We start from the raw sequence: 15,148 nt of genomic DNA, 5'->3' as shown, positions 1-15,148 counted from the left end.
GAGTAGCAGCTGTTCTAGAGCTATCACAGAAATATCTGGAGTCTTAGGTTCATGGAATTTTCCCCCAAAGTTTACTTAATATTTAGTTGGGTAACCATAAAGCAGTGTATTGATTTTTGCTTAATTACACAGCCTCCAACTTCATCTAAGAGGTCTTTCATAAACTCACCAATTGAATGTTAGGGTAAATATTCCAAAATCCATCAAGGGATATTTAGCCTGCCAAAATATCCTGAAACTGTTGGTTTGAAATCACGGTATCAGCTGAGGAATAGTATAGTCAGGTTTACAGTTAAAATGAGTTTCAGGAAATATTAAAAGCAATTTTACCTATAAGAGCTTTCAATAAGCCTTTGTTGACGCAAGGATTCAACTTCAGCTTCTTCAGCGTTACTGGTTGGAGCATAGACTTGGATTACCATGATATTGAATGGTTTGCCTTAGAAATGAACAGAGATTTTTCTGTCGTTTTTGAGATTGCAACCAAGTACTGCATTTCGGACTCTCTTGTTGACTATGATGGCTACTCCATTTCTTCTAAGGGATTCCTGCTCACAGTAGTAGATATAATGGTTATCTGAGTTAAATTCACCCATTCCAGTCCATCTTAGTTCACTGATTCCTAGAATGTTGATGTTTACTCTTGTCATCTCCTGTTTGACCAATTCCAATTTGCCTTGATTCATGGACCTAACATTCCAGGTTCCTATGCAATATTGCTCTTTACAGCATCAAACCCTGCTTCCATCACCAGTCCCATTCACAACTGGGTGTTGTTTTTGCTTTGGCTCCATCTCTTCATTCTTTCTGGAGTTATTGCTCCACTTGATCTCCAGTAGCATATTGGGCACCTACCAATGTGGGGAGTTCATCTTTCAGTCTATCTTTTTGCCTTTTCATACTGTTCATGGGGTTCTCAAGGCAAGAATACTGAAGCGGTTTGCCATTCCCTCCTCCAGTGGACCACATTCTGTCAGACCTCTCCACCATGACCCAGCCATCTTGGGTGGCCCCAGAAGGCATGGCTTAGTTTCATTGAGTTAGACAAGGCTGTGGTCTGTGTGAGAAGGGGACGACAGAGGATGAGATGGTTGGATGGCATCATCGACTCGATGGACATGGGTTTGGGTGGACTCCGGGAGTTGGTGATGAACAGGGAGGCCTGGCGTGCTGTGGTTTATTGGGTCGCAAAGAGTCTGACACGACTGAGCGACTGAACTAAACTGAACTGACTCGGATTAAATACAGTAAGACCCAGACTTTGCCCACCAGCTTCCACTACCTGGGAGGCATATACCTCCTTTTTTTTAGTTCAGTTGCTCAGTCGTGTCCAGCTCTTTGCGACCCCATGGACTGCAGCACACCAGGCTTCCCTGTCCATCACCAACTCCAGGAGCTTGCTCCCACTCACCCAGTCAGTGATGCCATCCAACCATCTCACCCTCTGTCATCCCCTTCTCCTCCCTCCTTCAATCTTTCCCAACATCAGGGTCTTTTCAAATGAGTCAGTTCTTCTCATCAGGTGGCCAAAGTATTGGAGTTTCAGCTTCAACATCAGTCCTTCCAGTGAATATTCTGGACTGATTTCCTTTTGGACAGACTGGTTGGCTCTCCTTGCAGTCCAAGGGACTCTCAAGAGGCTTATCCAACACCACAGTTAAAAGCATCAATTCTTTGGCACTCAGCTTTCTTTTTAGTCCAACTCTCACATCCATACATGACCACTGGAAAAACCATAGTTTTGACTAGACAGACCTTTGTTGGCAAAGTAATTTCTCTGCTTTTGAATATGCTGTCTAGATTGGTCACAGCTTTTCTTCCAAGTAGCAAGCGTTTTTTAATTTCATGGCTGCAGTCACCGTCTGCAGTTATTTTGGAGCCCCCAAAATAAAGTCTGTCACTGTTTCCATTGTTTCCCTATCTATTTGCCATGAAGTGATTGGACCAGATGCCGTAATTGCTTCCTATTGACAGCTTCCCTCCTCCTTTTATCCGATCTTTCCCCCATTTTCATCCCTGCGCAAAGCACTCCGAAACAGGTCCTACCAGAACCCAACCTCTGCCAGAGTTGGGAACAAGGGCGGGTCCGCCGGGCGGCAACCTCCTCGCCGCTTCCAGGCCACTTTCCGCTTTCCCTACCGGCTGCTCCAGCCCAGCTCCCTTTCCGTCCGAAGCCCCGCCCCGTCACCCATCACGTGACCGCATGGCGTGCTCCGCCTCCTGCCCCCGATTCACGTGATCCCGTCCGGGAGAAAACGCCTGACCTGAGCCCCTGCCCCCTACTGTACACCCTTATCTTCCAGTTGCTCGTCAGTCACCCGCAGGTCTCTCCACTCCGCCCGGGGCACCCCCGGAGCCCTGTCCGCCATGCGGCTCCTGTCTCTGGCCCCAGATAGGCCCCGGCGAGGCGGCCCTCGCCACCTGACCTCCGGGAGCCGAGCGCTACCGCCGCCGCCGCTGCTGCTGCTGCTGCTGCTAGGTGGTTGCCTGGGGGTCTCCGGGGCGGCGAAGAGCTCTCGGAGGCCCAATGTGGTGCTGCTTCTTGCTGATGACCAGGACGAAGTGCTCGGCGGCATGGTAACTCTTCTTTTTATTTCTGCCCCGCCCCTCCATCTCCCGGGCTGACTCTTGGGTTTTTGGCCCTTTTTCCCCACCCAAACTCCTTCACCTAGCTACCTCTACCCCGAGCTGATTTGCTTTCGCCGCGTCAGGCCCATACGCAGGCTTATAGAGGTGAAGGACTCTATTTCCTTTCTCTCGTGTCGGTTCTGGGTCCACACACATGCATGCACCACACAGAGCTTCTAGTCTGGACCTTACCGCTGAGGAGTTTGCTTCATGTCTCAAGACAAACGTGGACGTCAGTTAGGGATGGGGTGAACCAATAAGTAGCAGATGATGGCTAAGAGTACAAAGCCTTGATTGTCTTTTGGGCTAGAGGACAAAACCAGCCTCCTCTGTGAGGGACCTAGGCCACTTATGCATTTGACCCTGTGTACGATGTCTGTGCCTAATATTTATAAAAGAAGTGCTGACATGAACTGTTCTGGTAGGTAGGTTGTCTAACTCCTCAGGGAATGCATTGCCTTACAAGAATCAGGAAGATTGAATTAGCCTAATTGAACACCTGGCTGATGCATTAAATACTGCCAGCACTCCGTTTTGTATCAGGTGGATGTTTTTCCGAGGCTTCATTCTTTGCCAGGGTGAATTTTACTTCTGTATCTTCGCGTTCGCTTATTTGTGACCTTCAAGAGCATCTATTCAACTAACCCCCTACCTCCGGGAGGCCCAGAAAGTGGCTTGCCTCAGGCACATGAGTGATTGTGGCAGTACAGACAAATCTTGACTAGTGCTCTGATCTTGGGAATGGCATTCCCCTTAATCTTTTTAAAAACAAGTTCTTTATTGCTTTCTTCCTTTCAGTTCTCTTTTTGCTTTGAAACACTTGAGGCACGAGGTTCCTAAGTTTTACTGGGTGGGAACACTCTAGCTCAGTGTCCTTCAGACTGCTGATTTCAACCCATAAGTGAGTTACGAAATCAGTTCAGTGAGTAGCCAGCAGCATTTTTACTTTCCTACGGAATAGAGTAGAATAGAAAATGTGTGATACATGGCAGTCAAAGTAAGCGTATCCAAATGTAGATATGTTTTAGCTGTGTTCAAGAGTATAAGAGTCTTTTCTAAATGATGTTTAAGATGCTTGCATTTTAACTCCATACTTGTACCTGCCATGTGTGCCTCATTGCCTTTTAGTTTCTGCCCAGTCCCACTGACATTGAAGAATCTTGACTTAATGGCCCTCCTGGATTTTACTTGTTTTTTTCCCACCATTCCAGCTGCCACACTTACCCTCCTAACGAAAGTTTTTTTTTTTTTGGGGGGGGGGGGTGCTGAACCCATGCCCCCTGCATTGGTAGCATGGAGTCTAAGCCACTGAACCACCAAGGAAGTCCCACGTAACTCCTTTTTAAACACATTTTTGTATGTATTTTTGAAGTGTTTTGGACAGAAAAATCAAGCCATCTCCATCAAAAATTAATAATGGTTTCGTGACTTAATTAAAAGGCCAAGTCTTCATAGCTCAGTTGAATACAAAGTTCATCACTTGACTGTGAGATATTCAGGATTCAGTTTCTTCAGCTCTCATAGACCCCCAGTGTGGTTTGTGTGTATCTGAGGTTTCTTCTCCTTAGTGTGTTAATCAGGTTTACTCCTTTAAACCAGGAGCAGATTCTTTCTATAGATGTTTGTGCTGGAGAGAAGAGCCAAAATTAAGTGGAGGAAAAGTCAAATTTAATACTCTCAATTTTCTGAAGAAGTCTGACTTCTGTAATCTTTTACAGAATATTCTACCACTAATAGTCAAACAAGACTTGAAGGGGAAGAGCAAAGAAATAACGGCATTTGAGAACCTACTTGGAGCTAGTTGGACTTCCCTGGTGGCTCAGATGGTAAAGAATCCTCCTGTGATGCAGGAGACCTGGGTTAGACACCTGGATTGGGAAGATCTCCTGGAGAAGGGAAAGGCTACCCACTGCAGTATTCTGGCCTGGAGAATTCCATGGACCACATAGTCTATGGGGTCGCAAAGAGTTGAACTCGACTCAGTGACTTTGACTTTCACTTTTGGAACTAGTCAAAGTGTGAAGTGTTTTATCCTGTGCTTCAGTCATCACAGGAATCCTCTGTCGTAGGTATTATATTTACCTTAAAAAATGAGAAACTTAAATTTAGAAGGGGCTAAGTAACTTGGCCAAACTTCATATAGCAATGTGGTTGGTGCTTTTAGTCACTCAGTTGTGTCTGACTCTTTGTGACCCCCTGGACTGTAGCCTATCAGACTCCTCTGTCCCTGGGATTTCCCAGAAAAGAAGACTGGAGTGGATTGCCTTTCTCTTCTCCAGAAGATCTCCCCAACCCAGGGATCGAACACAGGTCTCCTGCCTTGCAGGCAGATTCTTCACTGAGCCACCAGGGACGCCTCACATAGCTATAATTAGGAGCAAATCCTGGCATCTTGTAATCTCAGAACCCTGAGATTAAATGCTTTTTCTCCTATTCTAAATACTGTGGTAATACTGATTGACCAGATATCATTCAACATACCCGTATCAGCATAGTCACTTATACCATACATAGATCAGAGATTTTTTCAGGTGACATTGAGGAACACAGGTGGGGTCATGCAACTCCTTAATTTACATGCAACACTTTGTGTGTATTATTTTCATTTTTGCGGAGAGAGGGAAGTCTCTGACCCCCGCCCCCGCAGAAAAGATCATGAATTGCCGCCATAGTTGGCAAATAAACAGGTGTCAATCCCCCAGACTAACTCAGGTCAAAGGATTATAGCGCACCTGTATGGGTTGTGGTTTGATGTGGAATCTTGCAGTCATCTACCAGAAAAGTAGTAGTTTTTTATATGGCAGCATCATCTTCAGCAGTTCATCTTTTTTGTTGTAGGTTTCATCTGTGGAACTCCATTTTTAATTTTTGCCCAGGGAACTGTTCATCTGTTTCTTGGTTTTATTTGTTACGATTGGTTTTGTTGTGGTGGTGTGATGGGCATACTGTTCTTCAGTGAAGCACGGGTTGCTCTTTTTAAAGTCATTCTCTCTAGAAAAAGTGCTGTTTGGTCAAAATCTCAAGGAAGTGAGGAAAGGAGACGAATACATCATGTCTTTGCTTAAGGCAAAGTGATCTTTCATTTTTAAAAGTTAGCCATAGAACTATCAGAATGGTCTAAATGTTGTTTCAGAGCAGCTGTGTTTGGGGCCCAGGAAAGTAAATGACTCCTTTAGCGTTGTGTTTTTTTTTTTTTTTTTTTTTGCTTCAGACAAGTAAAGCAGCACATTAGTCATATGCAAGTGTAAGATTGGTTGTTTTTTGAAGAATGTAGTTTGGCCTTAACCTGACCAGCCTCTATCTGTGTTTAGATCCTAAGGACTGACTTTATCATTCAGGTTAGCATGGGTTCACATACACATTTTTGGTACAAACAAGTTCCTGTTTGGGACTTGTTTGATTAAGCACAGAGCATGGTTATCCCTTGTACTCTGTTAGCAGTATAAAGGTTATGGTTATTAATACACCTTTGCTACTTAAACTAAAGGGCTTCCCTGATAGCTCAATTGGTAAAGAATCCGCCTGCAATGGAGGAGACCCCGGTTTGATTGCTGGGTCAGGAAGATCCGCTGAAGAAGGGATAGGCTACCCACTCCAGTATTCTTAGGCTTCCCCTGTGGCTTAGCTGGTAAAGAATCCGCCTGCAGTGAGGGAGACCTGGGTTCGATCCCTGGTTTGGGAAGATCCCTTGAAGAAGAGAAAGGCTAGCCACTCCAGTATTCTGGCCTGGAAAATTCTGTGGACTGTATAGTCCATGGGTTCTCAAAGAGTTGGACATGACTGAGCGACTTTCACTTAAGCTAAAATCTGAATGACTATACAGCCCTGCATCGACGTCTGGCTCCTACCTCTCTGTCCTTGTCTTTTTACCGCATTCTTCCCTTTACTTACTTTGCTACTTCTAGCACACTGGCCTTTGTTCCACCCTCATGGGTGTTGCTTTCCTTCTCTGGCAGCATTTTACTTGTTGTTCACTCACCCTGAAAGCATCTTCTCGTGCTTTGCATGACTGACTCATCATGTGACTGTCAGTACTGAAGTTACATCCTGAAAGAGGCCTCTCCTGACCACCCATCTAAAGTAGTTTCCCCCTTTCCTCTCATCAGCCTCAAGTACAATGTCCAGGTTTATAGTACTCTTCACTGCCTGAAATAGTTGTCTGTTTCCCTGTTGTTTAAGTGCAAGGATCATGAGGGCAGGGACCTTCTGTCTTTTGTCCACCACTGCCTAGATCAGTGCCTGGCACACTTTGTTTAGTAAATGTGTTATAATCACACAATTTAGTCTTATTGTAAAATCAGTCTCCAGTAGCTTTGAATGAATACCAATTTGACTATTAAGTTCCCTATAATCAGCTCACACAGTCCTTTTCCCATTTACACTTTGCATTCCTATTTCCCCTCCCTATGTATTCACTGCAAATAGCATATTTTCATTCTTTTTTATGGTTGCATATTATTCCATTGTATATATGTACAATATCCTCTTTATGCATTCATCTGTCAGTGGACATTGAGGTTGTCTCCATGTCTTGGCTGTTGTAAGTAATGCTGCAGTGAACATGGGGGTATGTGTATCTTTTCAAGTTAGCGTTTTCATTTTCTTCAGATACTCAGAAGTGGAACTGCTGGATCATATGGTTAGTTCTACTGTTCGTTTTTTGAGGAACCTCCATATGATTTTTTCATACTGGCTGAACTAGTTTATATTTCCATCAACAATTGCATAAGAAAGAAAGAAAGTGGACTTGTTCAGTCATGTCCAACTCTTTGGGACCCCATGGACTGTAGCCTGCCAGGCTTCTTCGTCCATGGAATTTTCCAGGCAAGGATGCTGGAGTGGGTTGCCATTTCCTTCTCCAGGGGATCTTCCCAACCCAGGGATTGAACCCGGGTCTCCTGCACCGCAGGCAGACTCTTGACCATCTAAGCCATCAGGGAAGCCTGGTAAGGGTTCCTTATTTTCTATATTACCAACACATTTTTTTAAAGTTGTGCATGTATTTTATTTTTAAAAAACTTTTACTTTTGTATTGGGGTATAGCTGATTAACAATGTTGTTATAGTTTAAGGTGAACAGAGAAGGAATTCAGCCATGCATACACATGTATCCGTTCTCCCCCAGACTCCCCTCCCATCCAGACTGCCACATAACTTTTTATCTCTTGTCTTTATACTAATAGCCATTCTAATAGATATGAGGTACTATCTCACTGTGTTTGTAATTCCTTGTCTTTTTGAGTATAGCCATTTTAACAGGTGGGAGGTTCTCATTGTGGTTTTCATTTGCATTTCCCTGACAATTGAAACATTGAATATTTTTTCGTGTACCTTACGGCCATTCATATGTCTTTTCTGGAAAAAACATCTATTCAGATCCTCTGCCCATTTTTTAGTTGGATATTGTTTTTGCTATTGAATTGTGTGAATTCTTTATATATTTTGCCTATTAATCCTTTATCAAGTATTTTCTCATTCAGTAAGTTTCCTTTGCTCTGTAGATTTTTTTTATTCTTTAATTGAGCTGTAGTTGATTTACAATATTGTGTTTCAGGTGTACAGCAAAGTGATTTAGTTGTATATATACATATATTTTTTCAGATTCCTTTCCATTATAGTTTATAGTAAGATAGTGAATATAGTTCCTTATTGTTATTGTTTAGTCATTAAGTTGTGTCTGACTATTTTGCAACCACATGAACTGTATTCTACCAAGCTCTTCGGTCCATGGAGTTTACTGGCAGGAATACTGGAGTGGACTGCCATTTCCTCCTCCAGGAGATCCTCCTAACCCAGGGATTGAACCCACATCTCTGGCATCTCCTTGGCAGGCAGATTCTTTACCAACAGTGCTATTTGGGAAGCCCATAGTTCCCCATGGTGCATAGTAAGTCTTTGTTTTTTCATCTGTTTTATATATAGTCATGTGTATCTGTTAATCCTGTACTCCTAATTTATCTCTTCATCCCCCACCTTTGGTAACCGTAAGTTTGTTTTCTATGTTTGTGAGTCTGTTTTTGTTTTTGTAAATAAGTTCATTTGTATTTTTTTTTTTTAGATCCCACATACAAGTGTACCATATTATATGTCTTTCTATGTCCTTATTTATTATGATAATCTCTAGGTCCATCCATGTTGCTGTAAATTTTCAAAACTTCATCCTTTTTATTACAGAGTAATATCCCACTGTGTGTATATGTGTGCATGTATATATACACACACACACGCCACATCTTATTTTATCTATTGATGGACATTCAGGTTGCTTCCACATCTTGGATGTCGTAAATAGTGCTGCTGTGAACATCGGGGTGCATGTATCTTTGCAAATTTTAGACTGTCTTTTCCAGATACATGCTGAGGAGTGAGACTGCTGGATCATGTTGTAATTATACTTTTAGTTTTTTAAGGAACCTTCATACTTTTCTCCATAGTGGCTGTACCAATTTACATTCATACCAGCATTGTTGGAAAGTTCTCTTTTCTCCTCACCCTCTCTAGCATTATTTGTAGACTTCTTGATGATGGCCATTCTGACAGATGTGAGGTAATACCTCATTGTAGTTTTGATTTACATTTCTCTAATAATTAAACAATGTTGAGCATTTTTTCCTGTGCCTGTTGGCCATCTGTATGTCTCCTTTGGAGAAACATCTTGTTAGGTCTTCTGCACTTTTTGATTGGGTTTTTGTTTTTTTGATACTGATCTATTTGTATATTTTGGAAATTAACCCCTTGTGGGTCCCACTGTTTGCAGCTCTTTTCTCTCAGTCCATAGGTTATCTTCTTGTTTATGATTTCCTTTGCTGTGCAAAAGCTTGTAAGTTTGACTAGGTCCTGTTTGTTTATTTTTGCCTTTATTTCTTTTGTCTTGAGAGACTGATATAAGGAAATATTGCTACAGTTTATGTCAGAGTGTTTTGCCTCCTCCTTCTAGGAATTTTATGGTGTCATATTTAAGTCTTTAAACCATTTGGGGTTTGTTTTTGCGTATGGTATGAAAGAGTGTTCTAGCTTTATTGATTTTCATGAGGCTGTCCAGCTTTCCCAGCAACATTTATTGTATATTCCTTTCCCATTGTATATTCTTGACTCCTTTGTCATAAATGAATTGACCATAAGTGTGTGGATTTATTCCTAGGATCTCTATTCTGTTCTATTAATCTATGTCTCTGTTTTTATACCATTTCTGTTCTGACTGCTATAGTGGGGTTTTTTTTGGTGTTCAGGTATGTTGGTTTACAATATGTTTCAGGTGTGCAACATAATGATTCAAGATTTTTATAGATGATACTCAATTTATAGTTATACCATATTGGCTGTTTTCCATGTGCTGTGCAGTGTTTCTGTGTACCTTATTTTATACATTTTAGTCATAGTAGTTTGGACCTCTTAATCCTTTACTCCTGTCTTGGCCCTCCCACTTCCACCTCCCTACTGGTAAACCACTACTTTGTTCTCTGTATCTGTTAATCCCTTTCTTTTTTGTTATATTCATTCGTTTGTTTTATTTTTTAGCTTCTGCATATAAGTGATAACATATAGTGTTTGATTTATTTCACTAACCATAGTACCCTCCAGGTTGTTACAGATAGCAAAATACCATTCTTTTTTATGGCTAAGTAATATCCCATTGTAGATATATACCACATCTTCTTTATATATTCATCTGCTGGTGGAGACTTAGGTTGCTTCCATGTCTTGGCTGTTGTAAATAATGCTGCTATGAACATTAGGGTGCCTGTATCTTTTCAAATTAATGTTTTTGTTTTCTGCAGGTATATATCCAGGAGTAGAATTGCTGGATCATATGGTAGTTCTATTTTTAGTTTTTTTGGGGAACCTCCGTTCTATTTCCACAGTGACTGTGCCAATTTATATTTCCCCCAGCAGTGTACAAGGGTTCCCTTTTCTCCACATCCTTGTTAGCATTTGTTATTTGTGGTCTTTTTTAACGATGGCTATTCTGACAGGTGTTAGGTAGTATCTTATTGTGGTTTTGATTTGCTTTTGTCTGATTAATGATGTTGAGCATCTTTTTTCATGTGTCTGGCCATCTGTATGTCTTTGGAGAAATGTCAGTCTAGGTCATCTGTTTCTTTTTTTAAAATAAGTTTATTAATTTTTTTTGCTGTTTTGGGTCTTCATTGCTGCACGGGCTTTTCTGTAGTTTGGCTTGCGGGGACTACTCTCCAGTTGCAGTGTGTGGGCGTCTCTTGTTGGGGAGCATGGTCTTTAGGGCACACAGGCTTCTGTAGTTGCAGCCCGTGGGCTCAGTAATTGTGGGTCCCAGGCTGTAGAACACAGGCTCAGTAGTTGTGGAACACAGGCTCAGTTGCGCCGGGGCATGTGGGATCTCTGGATCAGGGATCAAACCCTTGTCTCCTGCATTGGCAAGTGGATTCTTTACCACTGAGCCACCAGGCAAGCCCTGGTCTTTTGTTTCTTAATCAGGGTTTGTTTGGTTTTTTTTCTACTGGGTTATATGAGCTGTTTATATATTTAATCTCTTATCAGTCATACTATTTGCCCCTATTTTCTTCCATTCCGTAGGTGGTTTTTTGTTGTTGCTGTTCGGTCAATAGTTTGTTGGGCATAGGCTTTTAAATTTCCTTAGGTCCCATGTGTTTTTTATTTTGTTTCTTGCCTTAGGAGGCAGATCCAAAAATATATTCCTACTATTTATGTCTGAGAGCATTTTGCCTCTCTTTTCCTTAATGATTTTTATGGTTTCCAGTCTTACATCTAGGTCTTTAGTCCATTTTGAGTTTATTTTTGCATATGGTGGGAGACAATGTCCTAATTTCATTCTCTTACATGAAGCCATCCTGTTTTGGCAGCACCACTTATTGAAGAGACTGTCTTTTCTCCTTTGAATATCCTTGCTTCCTTTGTCATATATTAATAGATCACAAGTGCATGGGTTTATTTCTGTCTCTCTTTTCCATTCCTTTGATCTACATGACTGTTTTTGTGCCAGTCTCATTATTTTGATTACTGTAACTTTGTAGTATAGTCTGAATCAAAAGAGCATGGTACCTCCAGCTCCATTCTCTTTACTCAAGGTTATTTTGGCTATACAGGGTTTTCTGTGTTTTCATACAAATTGAAAAATTGTTTGTTCTAGTATTGTGAAAAATGGCATTGGTATTTTGACAGAAATTGCATTGAATCTGTAGAGTGCCTTGGGTAGTTTGGTCATTTTAACAATATTAATTTTTCTGATCCATCAGTCAGGTGTATCTTTCCATCCGTTTGTGTCTTCTTCAGTTTCTTTCATCACTGTCTTACAAGTTTGTGAGTGCAGGTCTTTGACTTCCTTTGGTAGGTTTATTCCTAGGTATTTTATTCTTTTTGATGTGATTATAAATGAGATTGTTTCCTTAATTTCTCTTTTTGATAATTCATTGTTAGTGTACAGAAATGCAACACCATATTAATTTTATTAACTGAATGTTACTGTTGTGTCCTGCAACTTTACCAGATTCATTGAGCTCTAGTAGTTTTTTGGTGATGTCTTTGGATTTTCTATGCATAGTATCATGTCATCTTCAGACAGTGACGGTTTTACTACTTCCTTTGCAATTTGAATTTCTTTTCTTATTCTTTTCTGATTGCAGTGGTTAGGACTTCTGAAACTACGTTGAATAAAATTGGCGAGAGTGGGTATCCTTGTCTTGTTCCTGATCCTAGAAGAAAGACTCACTTTTTTCACTGCTGAATAGGATATTAGCTATGAACTTGTTACATATGACCTTTATTATGTTGAGGCACATTCCTTGTCTATCTACTTTGAGAATTTTTATCGTAAATTGATGTTGAGTTTTCTCAAATGCTTTTTCAGAGTTCTTGAATAAATGAAAATTCTCAAGCTAATGGATCTTTAGGTTTTCTAACATCTGTATAAAACAATGGTGGTTAAAAAAAATGGTGGTAACTTTTATACAGTGAGAATGACCCTATTATTAATACAATTGTGTATTTGGGTTATTAGTCTGTAAGGAATTTTTACACAACAAAATACATTTTAAACTGTTCAGTATGGTCTCAGCTTTCAAAGGCACTTCAGAATCATCATGAACTGACTCTCATAATACAGCTAAAATGAGCTTCTTCAGATTGTCCTTTCTTGCTGTCTGGAATCTGAATAAAGATTATTAGTATTTATTACTATTATTTGTATCTAAATGACCAACACCACAGGATTGGAAACTAGTTGTTTTCTATACTTGTCAGGATCTTAAATTTTGAGCAAAAGATAAAAAGCAAGGATATAAACTAATTTCTGACTATTCTTTTGCTTGATGAGGTTCTGTGTAGATCTGTTTGCCCTTTGGCTCAAGTTTTACCTGAGGTGGTGGTTGGTCTAGTGCAGAGGGTCATGAGCTTATACTCAGAAAGTGTGCATGAGCTGTACTGCCAAGTGACTGATATTTGAGTCAGTTTGGGGGCCTTGTCTGACTTTTAGAACCTAAGTGTTGTTTTATTTCTGTTTTAAGGGGTGAAAGGCTCCTTTCATATCATTTTCCACATTCTGCTTGTAAAGATGAATTAATGAAGGTAGATATGCCCCATCTTTTTGTAAGGGGACTGGTGATAAATGAAAGAAGGGCATCAAGATCTCATTACATTGAAATCAGCATTGCTAGAATAATGCCATCAGCTGTGAACTTTCCCTTCCTGCAAGCATTCTAACTACCTGAACTTTTGCACAGGACAAAACTGGAAGGCTGCAGTCCATGGGGTCGCTGAGGGTTGGACATGACTGAGCAACTTCACTTTCACTTTCACTAACTGACTGAAATCAAACTTACTGGGTTCATCTCTTGAATGACACGGGACTCTCAGCTGTTTCTTAGTGTCAGATGGAGCTGATCATTTGGGAATAAAAGGTTGAGAGTAATCAAAAAACACAAATTTTGTCTTGTGTGTTTTAGTTTATTGGAAGAAATTGTTTGATGAATATTTATTTATTTTACAGACACCACTGAAGAAAACCAAGGCTCTCATCGGAGAAATGGGAATGACTTTCTCCAGTGCTGTAAGTTTTGAAGCTGATTTAATTTTGTTAAACTCTGTGTTTATATTCTAAGAAGAAACACTCTTTTGAGTAGTCTACTGTAATTCTTATGGCTTTTCTTCTAGTTAAATGCCTGATCTGAAGGAAGGATTCTATTTAATGTGATGTAAGTTCTTTTAATTGAAATATTACTACTTAACTATTGAAGATTTATGGCAGGTATCTTGTAAGCCATTCTGATCTGCAGCTCAGAACTAGAGAAGTTTATTTAAACCTTCATCATTGGAGGTTTGAAAACGGATTGGAAGAATTGGGTATCGTTTGTACTCTGTAAAGTGTTCCATGGTAAAAGCTTGTAGGCTACTTTACAAAGCCCAGTTAACCCTTTTAGTCAAACCTAGCAAAGATAATACCAACAAAACAGAACAAACGTAACAACTATGCATATGTGTGTGCATGCATATACATAATATTAATACATGTGTATATGTTCATATATAAACATAAATGCAAAAATCCAAAACAAAATACTAACAAATCAAATTCAGGAACCATGCTCATAACCAAGTCAGTGGTAGCATAGCTTAGTGTCAGGAAATCCTTTGAAGAGCAGCACAGTGTTGTGGTGAAGAGCACAGACTCTGGAACCAGACCACCATGTTTTGAATGTTCTTGCTGTCTCTCTTCTAGCTATACTTCCTTGAGCAAGTTGTTAAGCTTCTTTGCCTTTGGTTTCCCCATTTGTAAATAGGAATACTAAAGCCTATCTCAGAGGTTAAATGGATTGTTACAGGTAAAGCAAGCATTTATATCAATGCCTGACTTGTAGTAAGTACCACTGCATAATGGTGGTTATTACATCGTCCACCAGCAATGGTTAAAAGAAGGAAAATTAGATGGTTGTCTCAGTAGATGTTTAAAAGTCCTCTGAGGGACTTCCCTGGTGGTCCAGTGGTTGGGACTTTGCTTTCCAACATTGAGGGGGTGAGAGTTTGATTCCTGCTCAGGGAGCTAGGATCCCACGTGCTTGCAGCCAAAAAACAAAAACATAAATGCGGTATTTTAACAAATTCAAGAAAGACCGTTAAAAATGGTCCGCATCCAAAAAAAAAAAAAAGTCATCTGAAATGTTGGCACCCCTTTTCTTATAATTTGTTAAACCATTAGAAGAATACACTATGATGACTATTTCAAACAAATAGCACAACTTATAGTTAAGATTAAAGTCTCAGGGTACTGTTCTTAGGGAAGACAACAAGAGCCCAGTATCTCTCACTTAATCATCTACTGAACTGTCTAGTCATTGGCATTAAGTCTTGGGAAGACCAAAATTGTTATTTCCACTGTCTGAAGTTTCTACTTAGAAATCATAAGAGAGTTGTTGGAAAGCTTTTAAATTAATAGAATTTAGTACGTTAGAAATGAAAAGCTGTAAATAACTTTCTTCCATGTAACTAGTTAGAGAAAGATGAAGTTGGGGGAGAGGTGATCCCACTGATTA

At 40.4% G+C, this 15,148-nt stretch overlaps 1 protein-coding gene across 2 annotated transcripts in view; it reads left to right on the top strand.

The window, feature by feature from the left end:
- Positions 1–2,223: 2,223 nt before the first annotated feature.
- The window catches only part of GNS (glucosamine (N-acetyl)-6-sulfatase), a 49,796-nt gene continuing 36,871 nt past the window's right edge, over positions 2,224–15,148 (top strand). Inside the window, exons 1-2 of one of the 2 annotated variants that reach the window (XM_044942514.2) lie at positions 2,224–2,577; positions 13,609–13,668. In XM_044942514.2, coding sequence (XP_044798449.2) covers positions 2,368–2,577; positions 13,609–13,668 — 270 coding nt within the window. In that variant the 5' untranslated portion in view covers positions 2,224–2,367. The remainder of the gene's footprint in view (positions 2,578–13,608; positions 13,669–15,148) is intronic. The other variant, XM_006073562.4, reaches the window with a different exon arrangement.

This window comes from Bubalus bubalis, chromosome 4 (genome assembly GCF_019923935.1).
Source record: "Bubalus bubalis isolate 160015118507 breed Murrah chromosome 4, NDDB_SH_1, whole genome shotgun sequence".
NCBI classification, from domain to species: Eukaryota; Metazoa; Chordata; class Mammalia; order Artiodactyla; family Bovidae; genus Bubalus; species Bubalus bubalis.
Note: the sequence above shows the minus strand (reverse complement) of the source record. Positions and strands in the feature narration are given on the sequence as shown.